Below are 20,510 nucleotides of genomic sequence, written 5' to 3'. Positions count from 1 at the left end.
ACATGCATAAAGTAGTCAGCCTACAGATACTTGGGGGAAAAGTGGATTGTAGTCACCTTATCTTAGCCAGTCTTCGGGTCTCAGGCCCATTTACATTGGAGACAAAAAACTAAAAGCAAACAAATGGCCATTGTGATATTTAAGTAAATCATTAAAATAAAGTAGTTACAGTATTTAAGAAACAAGCTCTCTTTCAGTTCATTAGTATTGTATAAAACAAATAATTAAGGTAGGGATTCTTCCTTCCCTCAGGATATAAACTTTCAATCTACTGCCAGAGAATTGCTTCTCCCTGCCCCACCCCATCTCCTGTCCTGGGAGCACCTTTGATTAAGGTCCAGATTAAGTTATTCTAATAATTTGTGGGTGGCACAATAGCATAGTGGGGGGAACAGTAGCATAGTGGTTAGCAGAGTCATTTTACATTGCCAGTGGTGACTGATCAGGGTTCTATTCCTTCAGCTGTCTGCAAGGAATTTGTACGTTCTCTCTATAACTGTGTGGGTTTTCTCTGGGTGCTCCAGGTATCTCCCACATTCCAGACATACAGTTGAGGTTAGAGAGTGGTGGGCATGCTGTGTTGGTGTCGTAAGTGTAGCAACACCCGTGGGTTGCCCCAACCACAATCTTCAGGACTGTGCTGGTCACTGACTCAAAACAATGTATTTCACTGTATGTTTTGATTTACATGTGACAAATCTTGATCTTCGAATAAAGAAGATGCGTTAAGGTGAAAAAGGTCTCAATTCAGCCTCTTTCATCTCAAGTTTTATCTTGATTTAGAAATATATTTTCACCTATTTTTATAACTATTTTAGAGCTGGCAATGGTCTTTATTGCTTAACTGAAGTAGAATGATCTTCCACCACTAGGGTTTGCTCAGCCACTACTCTAAAGCAGTGTTATTGCTACTGTGCCTCCTTTTAACAGGTGTGGTTTGTATGCTGCTTTCACAAGACATTCTTTGTATTCTTTTCTATTCCAGTTTGTAAATAAACCTTTGAATCAATCTTCAAGCAGTATATTCAGAATTTAACAAATGAAGAGCTGAACTTTAGGTTAGGCAAATAATAACAAATAGCTGGTGTGCTGTTAAGGTTTCTGTCTTGAGGTGTGATCCAAAAATTGACAATTTTCAAAATGGATTCCACAACCTTTAATAAAAGAATGTATTCCAAACTTTTGTTTACAGTAATTTAAAAGATGTCAGTTTCAACATATTTGTTTGTTATCATAATTTAATTAACAAGTGTTGGTTGTCAATCACTATTCACCTTCAATTAAAAACAACTGATAAATAAGTTTCATGACCTTGCCCTCAATATCGCTTTGTGCAGTTAGATCCTCAATTTCCTCACTTGCAGAACCCAATCAGTTCGGATTGGCAACACTATCTTACCCACAATCTCCATAAGCACAGATGCACCACAAAGCTTAGCCCCTTGCTGTACATTTATGACTGTTTAGCTAAGCACAGCTCCAATGCTATATTCAAGTTTGCTGATGACACCACTATTGTAGACCGAAACAAAGTGACGAATCAGCATATAATAGGAGGGAGTTTGAAAATTTGGTTGAGTAGTGCCATAACAACATCTTACTCAATGTCAGCAAGACCATGGAGCTGATTGTTGGCTTCAGAAGGAGGAAAGCGGGTGTCCATGAGTTTGTCATTAGGGGATCAGAGGTGGAGAAGATCAGCAATTCCTCAGTGTTATCATTTCAGAGGACCTGTCTTAGGCCCAGCACATAAGTGCAATTATGAAGAAAGCATGGCAGTACCTCTACTTCCTTAGGAGTTTGTGAAGATTCCGCATAACATCTGTAATTTTGACTAACTTCCATAGGTATGTAGTGGAGAGTGAATTGACTGGCTGCATCACAGCCTGTTATGGAAATACCACTTGAATGAAAAATACTGCAAAAAGTAGTAGATATGGCCCAGTCCATCATGGGTAAAGTCCTCCCCACCATTGAGCACATCCACATGGAGCATTGGCACAGGAAAGCAGCATCTGCCATCAGGGACCCTCACTACCCAGATCATGCTTTGCTCCTGCTGCTCCCATCAATAAAAGGTGCAGGAGCCTTGGGATTCACACCAAGTTTAGGAGCATTATTACCCCTCCTTAGCAGTATGATCAGAGATTAAGGGAGCTAGGGCTTTACTCTTTGGAGAGAAGGAGGATGAGAGGAGACATGATAGAGGTGTACAAGATAATAAGAGGAATAGATAGAGTGGATAGCCAGCGCCTGTTCCCCAGGGCACCACTGCTCAGTACAAGGGGACATGGCTTTAAGATAAGGGGTGGGAAGTTCAAGGGGGATATTAGAGGAAGGTTTTTTACTCAGAGAGTGGTTGGTGCATGGAATGCACTGCCTGAGTCAGTGGTGGAGGCAGATACATGAGTGAAATTTAAGAGACTACTAGACAGGTATATGGAGGAATCTAAGGTGGGGGGGGTTATATGGGAGGCAGGGTTTGAGGGTCAGCACAACAATGTGGGCCGAAGGGCCTGTACTGTGCTGTACTATTCTATGTTCTATGTTCAACCATCAGACTCTTGAACTGGAGGGAACAATTTCACTTGACCTATCATTGAACTGTTGCCACAACCTATGGACTCACTTTCGAGGAATCATGTTCTTGATATTTGTTGCTTTTTTTTTGCTATTATTATTTCCTTTTTTCTCTTTGTATTTGCACAGTTTGTTGTCTTTTGCACAGGGATTGTCTGCCCTGTTGGTGCAATCTTTCATTTATTATAATTACTGGATTTATTGAATATGCCCACAAGTAAATGAAACTCAGGGTTGTATGTGGTGATATAAATATACTATGATAATTTACTTTGAACAACTATTCGCGAGTCCTCTTGTCTTTTACTTAGCCACCAACATAGTCATGCTCTTGATCTCTTTAGGGCACGTGCTTCAGGTTTGATAAGCCTTTTATATGGATTTTTATCCGAAGTCTTCTGGAAGGCCACATAGACCATATTAACTACATTGCACCCATGAAAGCTATCCATTAGCTCATCAAAAAATTGATTAAACATAATTGGCTCTTTAACAGACTTATGCTGACTGTGCTTAACTATTTCATTCCAGGTGACTATTATTCTTGCCTTGGATCAGTGTTTCCAAACAATTAAAATACAGTTGGCATATTTATCCTTAGTCCCTCTCTGAATGTGGGTAATATTGTTAAAAATATAATCAGAAAATTCTGAAAGCATTCAACAGGTCAAACAGTTTCTGTATAAAGAGAAACATATTAATGTTTCAAATCAAGGACTTAATCAGAACTAGGGAAGTGCAACACCCACAACACACACAAAATGCTGGAAGAACTCAGCAGGCCAGGCAGCATCTATGGAAAAGCGTACAATCGACCTTTCAGCGACTTCTCTTTTCCATCGATGCTGCCTGACCTGCTGAGTTCCTCCAGCATTTTGTGTATGTTGCTTGGATTTCCAACAGCTGCAGATTTTGTTGTTTGTGATAAGAAAGTGCAAACAAGTCTTGAGTTGTAGGGAAGATTGAATGAGGTGTGATAGGACAGGGGAATATCTGTAATAGCATGAAGCCAGGGATTGCAGAGAAATTGGTTGTAGAGATAATCTATTCATTGGGCTAATGGGTGTCATTAGAAAGTGGAACATAAGTAGGAATGAAGAGATTTCTAAATGCAGGCTGTCTGGCATGTCCAGCAGGTCATGATATGCTAATAGACTGAGGCTATGTCCGCACTAGACCGGATAATTTTGAAAATGCCGGTTTCACGTAAAAACGATAGGCATCCACACCAGGCATTTTTGAAAATATCTCCGTCAACATTAAAACGGATATTTGGGCGAATCTCCTCCTCCTGGGCATGCGCAGGACACACACAAATCAAGCGAAGAGGAAGCGGTATACTTGGTGCGTGTTTGTCCAGAAACATTTCCAACAACCGTAGTCTCTTCACCGATGAAAGGGATGACAACTACAACTAAATGCAATAAGGCTTGTTACTGGGCAAAAGTGAAATTTGCTATTACCTCATTTGTTTGCCTTTACTTTTACCATGTCTTTGTGTTTTATTTTGCTGTATTTAACACGTGTAATAAAATGAGTTACTGGGCAAAAGTGACAATTGTATCAATTGAATGTTTGCACTAGCAATACATTAATAAAACACCTTGTTAAATGTATCAAACATGTCTGCATCAGTGTTATCTTGTACTTCCATACAATGTTACATCAGGCTGTTACACATCTATTGTCAGATATTGTTGTGGTGTTGGAGGTTGCGTTCAAGAAAACAATGAAATGGTGCGCTGCCGCCACCATTTGTTCCGGCACGTCATGACAGCGGTTTAAAAGTAGCCAGTTACCCTGTACGCGCTACGCCAGATATTAGACGTTTTCAGATTTATTCACTCTGGAGAGCGTTTCTGAAAAGCTCTGTTTTCGGGGGAGGAAAATGCCATTTCAATATGGACGGAGGGTCAAAACGAAGAGAAAAAGCTTCAGTTGCAGATTTATCCGGTCTAGTGTGGACGTAGCCTGAGAAAAACTGAGTCAATATAAAGAAGGATGATTTAGTAGAGGTGCCCAATTCTCATTCAGAGAGGGTGAGTTAACTGAAATTGTAGAATTTAGTTTTTTCCAGATAGTCCAGAATGCTGCAATGTACCCATATAACCATAGAAGATGAGCTGATCCTCAAGTGTGCATTAGCTTTGTTTATAAACAATGCAGCACTCCACAGACATACGAGCCAGAATAGAATTGGCATGGACAACTGGAAGCTCGGGTTTGTTCCTGAAGGCTGAATGCAATTCATCCATTGTAAAGGAAGCTACATTGTGAGCAGTGAATGGAGTGCAATAGATTGGAAGGAAGTTACAAGTAAATTGCTGCTTCACCTAGAAGGGCTGTTTGGGTCCTTGGATAGGAGGATGTGAAAGCACGGGTGTTTTATCTCCCACAGAAATGTAATATTTGCTGCTCTACAAGTAGGATGAGAGTCGCAGTCACTTTCTCCCACACTTCCCTCAAATTCCTAGGGTACTTCTTGTTCTGATGAATTACCTACTTTAAATGAAGTCAACTTTTCTAATAGCTTTTCTAACAGTTCTCTCCTCCTTCATTCTACTTAAGGAACTTTTCTCTTCCACCAACATAAGAACATAAGAAATAGGAGCAGGAGTAGGCCATCTGGCCTGTCAAGCCTGCTCTGTCATTCAATAAGATCATTGTTGATCCGGCCATGGGCTCATCTCCACCTGCCTGCCTTTTCCCCATAACCCTTAATTCCCCTACTATACAAAAATCCTCGTTGTGTTGGTGTGTGGCGTTCGTCTAGTGATCTGAAGGTCGCTAGTTCGAGCCTTGGCTGAGGCAGTGTGTTGTGTCCTTGAGCAAGGCACTTAACCACACATTGCTCTGCGACGACACCAGTGCCAGGCTGTATGGGTCCTAATGCCCTTCCCTTGGACAACATCGGTGGCGTGGAGAGGGGAGACTTGCCGCATGGGCAACTGCCAGTCTTCCATACAACCTTGCCCAGGCCTGCGCCCTGGAAACCTTCCAAGGCACAAATCTATGGTTTTACGAGACTAATGGATGCTTATACAAATACAAAAATCTATTGAACCTTGTCTTAAATACATTTACTGAGGTAGCCTCCACTGCTTCATTGGGCAGAGAATTCCACAGATTCACCATCCTCTGGGAAAAGCAGTTCCTCCTCATCTCTGTCCTAAATCTACTCTCTCAAATTTTGAGCTAATGTCTCCTAGTCCTAGTCTCACCTATCAGTGGACACAACTGTCCTGCCTCTACCTTATCTATCCCTTTCATAATTTTATGCTTTTATAAGATCTCCTCTGAATTCCAGTGAGTACAGTCTCAGGCGACTCAATCTCTCCTCATAGTTTAACCCCCTCATCTCTGGAATCATCTCTGAACCTCCTCTGCACCGCCTCCAAAGCCAGTATATCCTTCCTCTAGTAAAGAGATCAGAACTGCATGCGGTACTCCAGATGCAGCCTCATCAGTACCCTATATGGTTGCAGCATAACCTCCCTGCTCTTAAATTCAATCCCTCTAGCAACAAAGGCCAACATCCCATTTGCTTTCTTTATAGCCTGCTGCACCTGCAAACCAACCTTCTGTGATTCATGCACAAGCATTCCCAAGTCCTTCTGCACAGCAGCTTGCCACAGTCTTTTACCATTTAAATAATAATCTGATCTTCCATGTTTTCTTCCAAAGTGGATGACCTAGCATTTACCAACATTGTATTCCATCTGCCAGACCCTTGCCCACTCACTTAACCTATCTATATATCTCTGCAGACTCTCTGTATCTTCTGCGCAATTTGCTTTTCTACTCAATTTAGTATCATCCACAGACTTAGATACACTACACTCAGTCCCCTCCTCCAGATTGTTAATGTATATCGTGAACAGTTGAGGGCCCTGCAACTCACCACTGATTGCCAACTAGAGTAACACCCATGTATCCCAACTCTCTGCTTTCTATTAGTTAACCAATCCTTTATGCATGCCACTACATGAATGCCATCTCTGTGCATCCTTATCTTATGGATAAGGCTTTTATGTGGCACCTTATCGAACACCTTCTAGAAATCCAAGTAAGCAACATCCGTTTGTTCCCCTCTATCCACTGCGCTTGTTATATCCTCAGAGAACTCCAGTAAGTTTGTCAAACAGGACCCACCTTTGCTGAATCCATGCTGCATCTGCCTGTTGCTTCCATTTCTTTCCAGATGCCTCACTATTTCTTCTTTAATGATAGCTTCAAGCATTTTCCCAACTACAGATGTTAAACTAACTGGTCTGTATTTACCTGCCTTTTAACTACATTCTTTTTTGAACGGTGGCATGACACTCGCCGTCTTCCAATCCGCGGGACCTGCCCAGAGTCCAGAGAGTTTTGGTAAATTAATCGCCAAAGCCTCGACTGTAACTTCTGCCATTTCGTTCAGTACCCTGGTATTCATTCCATCAGGGCCAGGACACATTTATCTTCAGGCCCACAAGTTTGCTCAGCACTGCCTCCTTAGTGATAACTATTGTATTGAGGTCCTCACCTTCCATCGTATCCATAACATCTCTCTTTGGCTTATTAGATGTGCTCTCCATTGTGAAGACTGGCACAAATTAGTCATTCAAAGCCTCTGCCATTTCCTCATTACCCAATATCAGTTCCCCCTTCTTATCCTCCAAGGGACCTAATGTTCACTTTAGCCACCCTTTTCCACTTTATATAATTATAAAAACTTCTGTTATCTGTTTTTATATTTTGTCCTAGTTTATTTTCATCACGTCTTTCCTTTCTTTATTGCTCGCTTTGTGTTTCTTCTTCTGCTTTTTAAAGTCTTCCCAATTTTCCAGTTTCCCACTATGCTTGGTGACTTTGTACACACAAGGCTTTTAGTTTGATGCCTTCTTGTATTTCCTTAGTTGTCCAAGGCTGGCTCTCTCCACCCTTACTGTTCTTGCTTTTAACTGGAATATACTTTTATTGAGCACTGTGAACAATCTCTTTGAAAGTCATCTACTGTTCCTCAACTGTCCTCCCATATAGCCTGTGTTCCCAGTCTACATTAGGCAAAACCTCCCTCATCCCATTGTAGTCTCTATTGTGTAGGCATTATACACTGGTTTTCGAAGGAACTGTTGCACCCTCGATTTGTATGAGAAGCTCATTCATACTGTGATCGCTCTTTCCAAGAGGATTCATAACTACAAGATCACTTATTTTACCTGTCTCATTGCACAGGACCGGATTTAAGATAGCACGTTCCCTTGTTGGAACGTAGGAGCAATTGGACCTCTGCCCAACTCCAATTTTAATTCAAATCCCCAGGCCTTCATGCCTCTCATGCATGATCTTAGCCCTCGTCTTGAATTCCTGGTGTGACTGAGTATCAAGCAAAATAGAACATAATAAAATTAATTTAGAGTTATTGTTCTCATCATACAAAGGCTTCTAATTTCCTTCTAAATGAGTACATTGCCAGCCAAAAAAGACTTCTTTTGAAATTTAGGTTTTGTTTTCAGAATAATTAAAGTTAAAACATTTAATTTCAGAAGTAAAATATTTCATTTCAGGTTCCTGATATCATATGTCTGTCAAATTTGGAGTTTATGTTTGATTTCACTTTGTGGGCAGTTTTGCTTTTTCCATCTAGTTGGGAAGAATGGTATAAAAGTGGATGATGTGCTGATGACAACACTATCGTAGGCTGAATCAAAGATGGTAATGAATCAGCATATAGTGGGGAGTTTGAAAATCTGTCTGAGTGATGTCATAAGAACAACCTCAATGTTAGCAAGATAGAGCTGCTTATTGACGAGGAGGAGGAAACCAGAGGTCCATGAGTCAGACCTCATTGGAGGATCAGAGGTGGAGGGGGTCAGCAATTTTAATTGTTAAATCCTTGATTCCACCGATGGCCAGCCATCCAGTTTATCACACCTTATTGACAAGAAGTTTGCCAGCCATAAGACAATAAATCCATGAGAATAGATAATGTCCCCACTAGTAGGGGAAAAATTTCAGGCCAATATTTACAACCCAATCCCTATCTCTGGAAGGAGGAAGACATGCCAGGGACTTCACAGATGCTGTAATTGTGACAATCTTCAAGAAAGAAGACAAATCTGTTGGTGGTGGCTACAGAAAAGTCTCCTTACTGTCTCTAGCAGTGAAAGTTGATACCAGCATCCTCCTGAGCTGCCTCCTCCCATTTGCTAATAAGCAGCTCCCAAAATTGCAATATGGATTTCAGATATCTAGAGGGACCACACGTTAATTATATGAGAATGACAGTGAGAAACATCAAATGCTATGAATCTTTTTTGATAAAAGTCTTTGTCTTTGGAAAGGCATTGTGGAGTATCCTTCATTAATCTCAGTATAAGGTTTAATATCACCAGCGTATGTCATGAGATTTGTTGTTTTATGGCAACAGTACATTGCAATACATAGTAATAAAACTACAAATTAGAAGTAATATATATAAAAAATAAATTTGTGCTACAAGAAAGGAGAAAACAAAGTACTGAAGAACTGTTCATGGGTTCCTTGTCCATTCAGAAATCTGATGGTGGAGGGGAAGAAATTTTGTTCACAGGAGAGTTCTCTCCTCAGTCTATTTCATGGTAATATGATGCCTTGTTCTCAACTAACAGGTCCACTCAAACTCAGCGCTACTGCGGACTGGTGTGGAGCAAGTTGTACATCACTAATCATCCCCCTGCTTTCACAATGCTGCTTGACACTGTGTTCTTCTAGCAGTTATTTGCTTACTATTTTGCTCCAAATTCGAGCATCTGCAGTCTTTTGTATCTGCAATGGAAATTTGGCACTCTTCTTCCCAAAACCTGTCAGGGGCAGAACAATAAAAGATTCTAAGGCTGAGAATTTCTTTTAAGTCAACCCTCTTAAAACGAGCCAGAAAGATGTTGCTTAACTGTAGGCCAACAATTATCTAATTATTCTATTTCTGTACTTGCCTTCATACATGCAGACAAACCTTCTAACTCCCTCTTTTTCAAATAATCCTGTAATTCCACCCCCCCCCAACCCATTAACTTGAAGAAATGCCTAGGCCATTGTGTAACTTCTGCATGCAAAAGCTAAAATTCTGAAAATTCAACACTCTTTAGAACTGAGATGTTCAATTTTTATTGTTATATCCTAGGCTCAACATTGGAGCTTGACTTCTTACTCCCCACCAAAATGACCGTCAAATGAAATTAAATGTTGTATTCAGTAGACCATGAATTAGTTTCACTGATGAGCTCTGTAATAAGAACCTTTCCTAAACCTTTAGAAGCAGCAAATTCATACATTACAAGCCAGTACTGGAAATAATCTTGATTATATTAGAATTTTGCTTAAGACGTGGGATTCAGTGTGTTTCTTGAACCACAGTATGGATCTTTAAAAGTTTTGCAATGCCTAATTGAAAGTGAAGTTATTTGCATAACTTGTTACAGGACGTGATGAAAACAATATAAAGGGACACAAACATTATACAATTGTACAATTTATTTTAAATTGAATAATTTACCTCCAGTAGACGTCTTACAAGTGTGTCCACAAATTGTTATTTGTGTGTTTGCTCATAACATTACTAATTCATTTCTGTTCTTTATAATGTGTGCATTTACTACAAACTTCGTAGTTAACAAAATAAACTAGTTTCTTGAGATTCATCCAACCCCAGGAAGAAGGAATGCTGACTTGTAGAATAGAGTATAATTGTGTAAGATATACTGTAAGTTAACTGTTCCGTTGGTTGATTGTTTTTAATCTTGTCCTCTCCTCTTTTAAAGGAAAGTTGCAGAAAGTGTCAGGTGTTGTGGAAAGACCATGCTGGACTGTCGTGCGATCAAGTGGTTGAGAAAGATGAAATCAAGTTCAGGACATCATTGTGAGTAACTGTGTGCCTGGGAAAATGAAGTATTTTATTATTAGAGTAGTTATTTTTGAAACAATAGAAATTGATCACATTTGCTATGAAATGTAAATTTCTGTCATGAATATCCTGTAACATTTATTCAATTAGTTAGCATTCTGTGGAGGTAAGGTTGCAAAGGGAGAAAAGAAGCAGACGGGGAAGGAAAGAAGCATTTAACCAGAGGAAGACTTGCAGAGAAGAGAAAGGAATAAGAAGATTTACATAAAAATGGTGTTGAGGGTTAGGCACAGTTGAAATGAAAACCCAGTTCAGAATGTGTTTTCATTAATTTTTTGTTAGGTGTTTAAAACTGGAGCATTGACACAAAGTAGGTGGGAGGATTAAGTTTGAACTCTGCAACGGGAAATGCATTCACAAACGAGAAAATATGCAGATGCTGGAAATCCAAGCAACACACACAAAATACTGGAGGAACTCAGCGGGCCAGGCAGTATCTGTGGAAAAGAATACAGTTGACGTTTTGGGCTGAGACCCTTCAGCAGGACTGGAGAAAAAAAGATGCAATGTTTAGCCTACTTGGTTTCATGAGGTCATGCCCTTGAATAGGAAGAATCAAAAGGTAGACTAACATCTAATTGGAGAGAGAGTTTTTGTTCAGGATGAACATCAGAATGAGGAAGAAATATTATCTTAGTGACTTTCACTGTGGAATGATTGCTGGTGCCAGATGGGGTGGTTTGAGTATCTCACAAACTGCTGCTTTACTGGGATTTTTGTGCACAACATTCTCTAGAGTTTACAGGGAATGGTACGAGAAACAAAAACCATCCAGTGAGTAGCAGTTTTGTAGGTGAAAATGCTTTGTTAATGAGAGAGGTCAGAGGAGAATGGCCAGACTAGTTCAAGGTGACAGTAGCTCAAATAACCACACATTGCAATAGTGGTATGAAGAAGAGCATCTCTGAACAAACAACATGTCAATCCTTGAAGTGGATGGGCAACAGCAGCAGAGGACCATAAACATACACTCAGTGGCCATTTCATTAAGTACAGAAGCTACCCAATGTTGTGGCCACTGAGTGTAGTTAAGAAGGCAAATTATATATTAGTCTTTATTGCTACATTGAGTTTAAAAATAAATGGGTACTGTTACAAATATTTTGGTTATTGGTGACACACACAAAATGCTGAAGGAACTCAGCAGGCCAGGCAGCATTTATGGATAAGAGTATAGTCAATGCTTTGGGCTGAGACCCTTCATCAGGTTTGGAGAGAAAAAGATGAGTCAGAGTTAGAAGGTGGGGGAAGGGAGGAAGAAACGCAAGGTGATAGGTGAAACCGGGAGAGGGGGAGGAGTGAAGTAAAGCCGGGAAATTGATTGGTGAAAGAGATACAAAGCTGGAGAAGGGAGAATCTGATAGGAGAGGACAGAAGGCCACGGAAGAAAGAAAAGGGGGAGGAGCACCAGAGAGAGGTGATGGGCAGGAAAGGAGATAAGGTGAGATGAGGAATGGTGGAGGGTGGGTGGGATCATCACCAGAAGTTTGAGAAAGATGTTCATGCCATCAAGTTGGAGGCTACCTAGAGGAAGTATAAGGTGTTGCTCCTCCAACCCGAGTGTTGCCTCATCATGACAGTAGAAGCGGCCATGGACTGACATGTTGGAATGGGAAGTCGGATTAATATGGGTGGCCACTGGGAGATCCGGCTTTTTCTGGTGGGCGGAGTGTAGGTGCTCGGCGAAGGGGTCTCCCCGTCTACAACAGGTCTCATTGATATACAGGAGTCCACACCGGGAGCACCGAATACAGTAGGTGACTCCAGCAGACTCGCAAGTGAAGTGTTGCCTCACCTGGAAGGACTGTTCAGGGCCCTGAATGAAAGTGAGGGAGGAAGTATAGGGGCAGGTGTAATAAAGATTACACAGGGAAGTGCCAGGAGGGAGATCAGTAGGGAGGGACGAATGGACAAGGGAGTCACGTAGGGAGTGATCCCTGTGGAGAGCAGAAAGTGAGGGAGTGGGAAAGGTGCTTGATGGTGGAACCCTGTTGAAGATGGCGGAAGTTATGGAGAATTATCTGCTGCAGGCAGAGGCTGGTGGGGTGATAAGTGAGGACAAGAGGAACCTTATCCCTGGTAGGGTGGCAAGAGGATGGGGTGAGGGCAGACATGCACGAAATGGAAGTGATGTGGTTGTGGGTAGCGTTGATGGTGGAGGAAGGGAAGCCCCTTTCTTTGAAGAAGGAGGACGTCTCCTTCGTTCTGAAATGAAAAGCCTCATCCTGAGAGCAGATGCAGTGGAGAAGAAGGAATTGAGAGAAGGGGATGGTGTTTTTACAAGTAACAGGGTGGGAAAAGGTATAATCCAGGTAGCTGTGAGAGTCAGTGGATTTGTAATAAACATCAGTAGATAAGTTGTCTCCAGAGATAGAGACAGAAAGATCGAGAAAGGGGAGGGAGGTGTCGGAAATGGACCAGGTAAATTTGAGGGCAGGGTAGAAGTTGGAGGCAAAGTTGATGAAGTTGACAAGTTCAGCATGGGTGCAGGAAGCAGCACCAATCCAGTTGTCGATGTAGAGTATGAAAAGATGGGGAACAACACCAGTGTAGTCTTGGAACATAGACTGTTCCACGTAGCCGACTAAAGGGCATCGATTTCTCACTCTTCTGGTAATGCCACCCCGCCCCCTTTACCATTCCCTTTTCCTTCTCTTACCTTATCTCCTTACCTGCCATTACCTCCCTCTGGTGTTCCTCCCCCTTTTCTTTCTTCCATGGCCTTCTGTCCACTCCTATCAGATTCCCCCTTCTCTTCCATCAACCTCCCAGCACTTTACCTCACCCCTCTCCGGTTTCGCCTATCACCTTGTGTTTCTTCTTCCCTTCCTCCCACCTTCTAACTCTGTCTCCTCATCTTTTTTCTCTCCAGTCCTGGTGAAAGATCTCGGCCCAAAGCGTTGACTTATACTCTTTTCCATAGATGTCATCTGGCCTGCTGAGTTCCTCCAGCATTTTGTGTGTGGTGCTTGGATTTCTGCCTCTGCAGAGTTTTTTTTTGCTTGTGATTGGTTATTGGTGAGGGCATTCATAGGCACCAGCTATGGTTTTGGCTTCCTTATTTTAAAAAAGTCTACATTAGCACTGAGATTCATTAAGCAAATTCCTGAGGTTATAGGGTTGTCCTATTATAAACAGATAGAAAAGCTGATCTATTTTCTTCGGCATTCAAATGAGTGAGGGTGATCTCATTGAAACACAAAAGAACCTAAAGGGGCATCAAAAGGTAGGTGTTGAGATGTTTTTACAAGTGAGAGAATCTAAAACAAGGGACCTAGTTATAAGATAAGACTGTAGTCATTTAAAACTGAGGTGCCTTGACATATATTGAGGTCCATATACTTAGATTGGTGAAGTTCTTGAATTCTCTGCTGCCCCACTTCCCAATGAGACCATTGGAGATATTTGGGGAGGAAGGCAACATTTTGAAAGTTTGGGTAATTGAAGATTATGTAGAACTGGCACAAAAGAGTTGAGGACTGAGTCAGATCAGCTAGGCAAACAGGCATTCCTATTTTCTTTTGTAACCACATACTCTTGACGTTAAATGGCTTTACCATTACTGAGGTGTCAGCTATTCATATTCTTGGGAGGCTGTTTTTGACCAGAAATCACCTGGACCAGCCAAATAAATACTATGTCAAAAACCAATCGGAGACTGAGAATCCTGGGGCAAATGATCTGCCTCCTGGCATCTCAAATCCTTTCCACCACTTAAACAACACAAACCAAGAGCATGAATGATCAACGTGACTGCGTGAGCACAGCTCCAGAACTTAGGAAACTTGACTTTGTTCAGGAAGAAAGCTTGCTCAACTGGTACCCTAAATATTAATTTCCTTCTCTACAGTTACATTCAAAACCTTTGTCAAAAATGCAACCTGGAGCTGTATTGTATCATACTGAGGAAGTGTTGTGGTATCAGAGATGTCTTTGTGATGTGACCTTTGATTAATGCATCTTCTGGTGAATATGAAACGGAATCATTGAATTAGTTTAGAGAACAAGAAGTGAATTTGTTTTTAAAACCATTATTCTGTAGTCACAGTCACTAAAAGTGCATTACCAGGTCTTTTAATTTGCTGTTTGTCAGGAATTGCTGAGTGCAAATCCTGTGTTCCCTTCGATGTAGTGTTGACCAGACTTCATTCAGTACTTTACTGACTTGGAAACATTTCAAACTGAGTAAGATTTGTTAAGTCATTGTAATATCCCAAATGACTATTCCATGGAGGAGCAGCTTGCACACCACAGGCCAAATATTGAGTTGGAAACTAATGCTCCATATGGCTCTGCAGTAGCATAATGGTTAAGTTAATAGTCAAAGCAGCATGAGCTGCGAACCAATGATGCAAAACCATAAGTTTGAATTCCACCATGATAGCTGAGCAAATTAACAAGGTTTTCTTAAAAAATAGGGAAACACAAATGGGAGCTTATTCACCAAATTCAATAATGTCCTTCAGAGAAGGAAATCTGTCCTTACCTTTTCTGGCTTACGTGCGACTTCTATACTTTCAAAATGGTTAACTGTTAACTGCCTCTCATTTCAAGAGCGTTTAACGTTTAATGAGAAATGCTGGCCTTGTTATTGATATCAGCATCCTGAGAATAGCTTAAGAACATTGACACTTTTATATCTTGAACCATTTAGTTTTGGATAAAAGAATGCATCTGTCAACGCTATCCTGGAATGCAATCAGTTTTCTATCTCTGTAATATTTTTTCTGTCTGCTTCCCTTCCTCACCTGAAAGCATTGATGAAAACAGAAGTACCTTTGAACAAATAGATTTTGACAATTTGTCAAAGTGATAACTTGCTCAACTTTGAGAAATCATAATCAGATCATTATCGATGCTAGCACATTCCAGGCAGAGTCATGAAAGGATTATTTTCTCGTCCTTCCTCAGAACCCAAGTTCATTGAAATTTGTTTTATTCTTTAGCATCCCATGAGCTGAAGGATGACTTGCTGCCATGTGGCTGATAAGGCCAATGTTGGACTTAGAATCCTGGTGCATCACCTCCTAAACTATTTGCCTGCTCGACTGCCCCACCTATTCTAAGTCCTCCTGACAAATGCTATCTCAAATGATTCTTCACTACTATGATGGTCATAGGCCAAGGATTCCTACAGCTGAGTAAGGATTTTCTCAAGTTCACTGTGAGAACATCCTTGAAGCACACTGATGATAGCTTCTTGATTGGAGCCAAAACGCCTGCAAACATTTTGCTAAGCTTGATGACCAACCAGACTCCCTCATTCTTGAAATAATTTCCCCTGTTCATCTTGTCGTCATTGGTTGTGACAAAACTTGGGCTAAGTTGTCCGCTTCGAGTCTGGTGTCAAGCAGATTTCATGACATATGCTGGTGCTAATAATTCTGATTCTGAAGCAGGCAAATTATCTGGCCTCTACATTGAGACCCTAATTATACTCATTTGATTCCAGTGCTGGAGAGGTTGACCATGGAGAGATTGTGGACATCAGTTCATTTATCCCATCAGTGGATCTGGAAAATGTTATGGAAATGCTAATACTCCATACCATGGGGAGTACGTGTCTCAAATGCAAACAGAAAAGCAGGGATCATTGCTGCCTCACAGATCATTGAAGTATTGTGCCAGAGTTACTGAAAAGAGACCCATGTTTCCCAGGGTCTTGTGCATGTAAATAGTTTGTCCACTCCAGCAAGAAGCTTATTGGAGATGATGTGCAGCATTGTAACAAGAATAATTAACAAAAGATCGAGATTGTCAGCATTGAATTAGGCTTTTAGTTGATTCTTTGGTTAACATCATGGTTTGTTTGCTTGCCATGATATAAAAGACACAGATTTGTAATGAATGCTATATCGCTCCTCTTACAACATTTGAATTAGGACATTTCTGCTTGGTATTTTCTAATGGATCATACTTGGCAGGAAAAAGATAAGATTCATAACTGAACAGCAGGTACATGTAATCATAAACCTTTAAGGATTTGAATCTTATCATGATAAGATAGCACCATTTAGGGGTGATTGTTTACATGCAGCTCTGAGGGGAATCACCAAATATTCCTATTTACAGGTGAAATCCACATTTGCAGCCATGGGTACTTCAGTAAGCAGCATTTTTTTATGATCTTTAAAATATCTATTGATACTCATAATCGACAAACCTCAGACAGCGGACTCGGGTTACAGTTCCCCTTTAAGAAAACATAAGCTGGGATGGCATGTCGGTCTTCAGATACGATTGAAACACAGAGGCTATAGATCCCTACTCCTGACAATCCTTCTGGTGAATGTACAGTTTCTGGATAATTTGAAGACTTTAGAGCAAGATTGCAGTATGAGAGGTATATCAGGGACTGCTGTGTACTTCACTTGAGGGAAACATGACTTTTTCCTGCAATTTCGGGTACAACACTGCAGCTAGATGGCTTCAGAATTCCATGGAAAGACAAGATAGCTGGGTCTTTTAAAAGCAGGGTATGTGGAGTACGCTTTATGGTTAATTCATCGTAGTACACAGACGTAGTTCTTTCAGTCCTACTCACCTGTCCTTGACATCTAGCAATCATCTGTTGTCCACTTTATCTGCTGAGGGAGTTTACTGCCATCATCCTGGTAGCAGTGCACGTTCCACCTCAGGCCAATGTCAGGCGGACACTGGAGGAACTGAGCAACGTCATCAGCAGGCACAAAACAGTGCACCCTAATGCCTTTCCTATCATTGTGGGAGATTTCAACCAGCGCAGCTTGAAGAAATCTCTGAACAACTACCACCAAGATATTATCTGTGAACCAGAGGAGCCAATACACTTGACCACTGTTAGAACCTATCAGGTACGCTTAACGTGTGACCCTACGCCTGCAATTTGGAAAGTCCAATTACCTGACCGTACTTCTACTCCCAGCATATAAAGGGAGACTAAAGACTACAGCACCAGTGGTGAGGACCAAGAGGGTAAAGTCAAGGGAGATAGAGGAGTGCTTTCAAGACTGCTTTGAGGGGGTAGACTGGGCAATATTGGAGGGATTCATCTTCCATTCTGAATGAATACACCATGCTAAGGCATTTAAGATCTGTGGCATTCAAGAATAGTGATCAATAATTAGTGATCCAGGTAAAACCTAAGGGAGGCTATTTTAAGAAGGAAAAACAATTCCAATTGAAGTTAGAGACTGAATTGGATGCATGTCAACTCCGGCAGGGTTTGCAGGCACTTCCTACAAAGCAAAACCTAACATCATGAATCGTTGTGATGCTTCACTCCCAGATGAGCTCACTGTCTTTTATGCACGCTTTGAAAGAGAGAATAAAATTATATCTGTGCAGCATCTGGTGACTCTGTGATCTGTCATGGAGGCTGACATCAGAACACCTTTCAAAAGGGGTGAATCCTTGCAAGGCATCAGGTCCTGATGGTGTACCTGGTGGGGCTCTGAAAACCTGTGCCAACCAACTGGCAGGAGTCTTCCAGGACACCTTCAACCTCTCCCTGCTGCAGTCGGAGGTTCCCACCAGCTTCAAAAGACTAGCAATCATACCTGTGCCCAAGAAGAGCCGGGTGAGCTACCTCAAAGACTGTCACCCAGTGGCACCCGTATCTACTGTAAAGAAGTGCTTTGAAAGGTTGATCATGGCCAGAATCGACTCCTGCCTAAGCAAGGAGCTGGACCCACTGCAATTTGCCTTGCCAATAGGTCTAGAACAGATGAAATCTCACTGCCTCTTTACTTGGCCTTGGATCACCTGGATAATAGCAATACCTATGTCAGGCTGTTGGTTATTGATTACAGCTCAGTGTTCAACGCTATCATACCCTCAGCTCTAATTAACAAGCTCCAAAACCTGGGCCTCTGTACCTCCCTCTGTAACAGGATCCTTGACTTCCTCATCAGGAGTCCACAGTCAGTGTGGAATAATATCTCCTCAACACTGGTGTACCTCCTGGATGCGTGCTTAGTCCACTGTTCTACTGTCTTGACACCCATGATTGTATGGCTAGGCACAGATCTTAAGCCATCAATAAATTTACTAGTGACGCCACTATTGTTGGCAGAACTTCGGATCGTGACAAGGAGAGGTACAGAAATGAGTTAGACCAATTTGTTGAATGGTGTCACAGCAATAATCTTGTGCATCGTTAATAAAATTACAAAATGAATTGTGGACTTCAGGAAAGGGAAGTCAAGAGAACACACACCAGTCCACATCGAGGAACCAGAAGTGAAAAGGTTGAGCAGCTTCAAATTCCTGAGTGTCAGCATCTCTAAATTTCTATCTTGGGCCCAACATATTGCTGCAGTTACAAAGAGGACATGACAATGGCTATATTTCATTAGGAATTTGAGGAGAGTTGGTATACCACCAAAGACATTCACAAATTTCTACACATGTATCGTGGAGAGCATTCTAACTGGTTGCCTCACTGTCTGGTATGAAGGGGCCATTGCACAAGATCAGAAAAAGCTGCAGAAAGTTTTAAACTCAGCCAGTTCTATTATGGACACTAGCCTCCCCGGCATTGAAGATGCCTTCAAGAGGCAATGACTCAAAAAGGCAGCATCCACCGTTAAGGAACCCCCTCAGCCAGGACATGGCCTCTTCTCATTGCTACCATCAAGGAGGAGGTACAGGATCCTGAAGAGAGACGGTGGACATTTCAGGAACAGTTTCTTCTCCTCCGCCATCAGATTTATAAATGGAGAATGAACCCATCAGCACTACCTCCTTTTCCTCTTTTTGCACCACTTGGTTAATTTAATTTTTTTAATATACAGTCGGCCCTCCTTATCCGTGAGTTCCACATGCGAGAATCCAACCAACCGTGAATCGAGAAAACCCGGAAGTGCTCTTCCAGCACTTGTTGTTCGAACATGTACAGACTTATTTTTCTTGTCATTATTCCCTAAACAATGCAGTATTGCAACTATTTTACATAGCATTTACATTGTATTAGGTATTATAAGTAATCTAGAGATGACTTAAAGTATGCGGGAGGATGTGCATAGGGTATCGTGGATCGGGATCGAAAAAAAACAGAAGTTCTCTTACTAAGTTGGAACAGGTACATCCGATATTATTTAGCATCAGTTAGTCAAACGTTTATCTTAGTATATAGTATATATTTTACCTTTCTATGCATATAAAATACTTAAGAAACGTATGTTTCAGCGCTGGGCTCGGGAACGGAAGTTCCCAAGTTCGATCCAGTGACAGATCATTTCCGAGTTCGATCCAGTGACAGATCGCTCCTGAGCGCGCTGTCCATCCCTGCCGGGTTGATGTGGAGGATCAAAAACCCAAAACCCAATAATTAAACCACTGCATTGCTTAGGAATAATTGTAGCTTTAATCGGGCAGGGCCTTTCTCATTTTATCCTTTAAAATTGTTCTGATCGTTGACCGACTGTAGCCTAATGCTTTTCCAATGACCAATGGCATTTCACCTCTTTCTGATCGCTTTATTATTTCCACTTTATTTTAAATCGCGATTGTGATTATTTTCATGAACAGAAACACTGCAGATTCAGAGCTCCGCCACCGTGTCCTATTGCCAGGTTAAGTGAGGTCCGGGGTTCTGCTGGGTCCTAAGGTCCACCACATTGAGACAAGTTGAATAAGGGACTTGAGCATCCGCGTCTTTTGGTATCCGTGAGGGGTCGCGGAACCAATCTCTCGCAAATAAGGAGGGCCGACTGTATACTTATTGTAATTTTATAGTATTTTTATTATGTGTTGCAGTGTACACTGCCACAAAACAAATTTTGTGACGTATGCCAGTGATAGTAAACTTGATTCTGATTTACTGTTCTATTTATCCTCATTAAAGCAGTATTCACTGTTCAGCTGTGTCAGTCTCACAAATACAGGTCTAGAGTAAGTAAAGCAGTGGAAAAACAATTATGGATTTAAAGTGTGGTATTATAGGTGTGAATGATGGAAACAATTCGTTTCCATCATTCACACCTATAGTACCACACTTTAAATCCATAACTGTTATGAAATGTTG

General features: G+C 41.3%; 1 protein-coding gene across 2 annotated transcripts in view; it reads left to right on the top strand.

Annotated features, from left to right (window-relative positions):
• Positions 1 to 20,510, top strand: part of rnf216 (ring finger protein 216) — a 206,596-nt gene that overhangs the window by 136,783 nt on the left and 49,303 nt on the right. For both annotated transcript variants that reach the window (XM_072268673.1, XM_072268674.1), the window contains exon 14: positions 10,362 to 10,459. In XM_072268673.1, coding sequence (XP_072124774.1) covers positions 10,362 to 10,459 — 98 coding nt within the window. The remainder of the gene's footprint in view (positions 1 to 10,361; positions 10,460 to 20,510) is intronic.

Source organism: Mobula birostris, chromosome 9 (assembly GCF_030028105.1).
Source record: "Mobula birostris isolate sMobBir1 chromosome 9, sMobBir1.hap1, whole genome shotgun sequence".
In the NCBI taxonomy this organism is placed as follows: domain Eukaryota; kingdom Metazoa; phylum Chordata; class Chondrichthyes; order Myliobatiformes; family Myliobatidae; genus Mobula; species Mobula birostris.
Note: the sequence above shows the minus strand (reverse complement) of the source record. Positions and strands in the feature narration are given on the sequence as shown.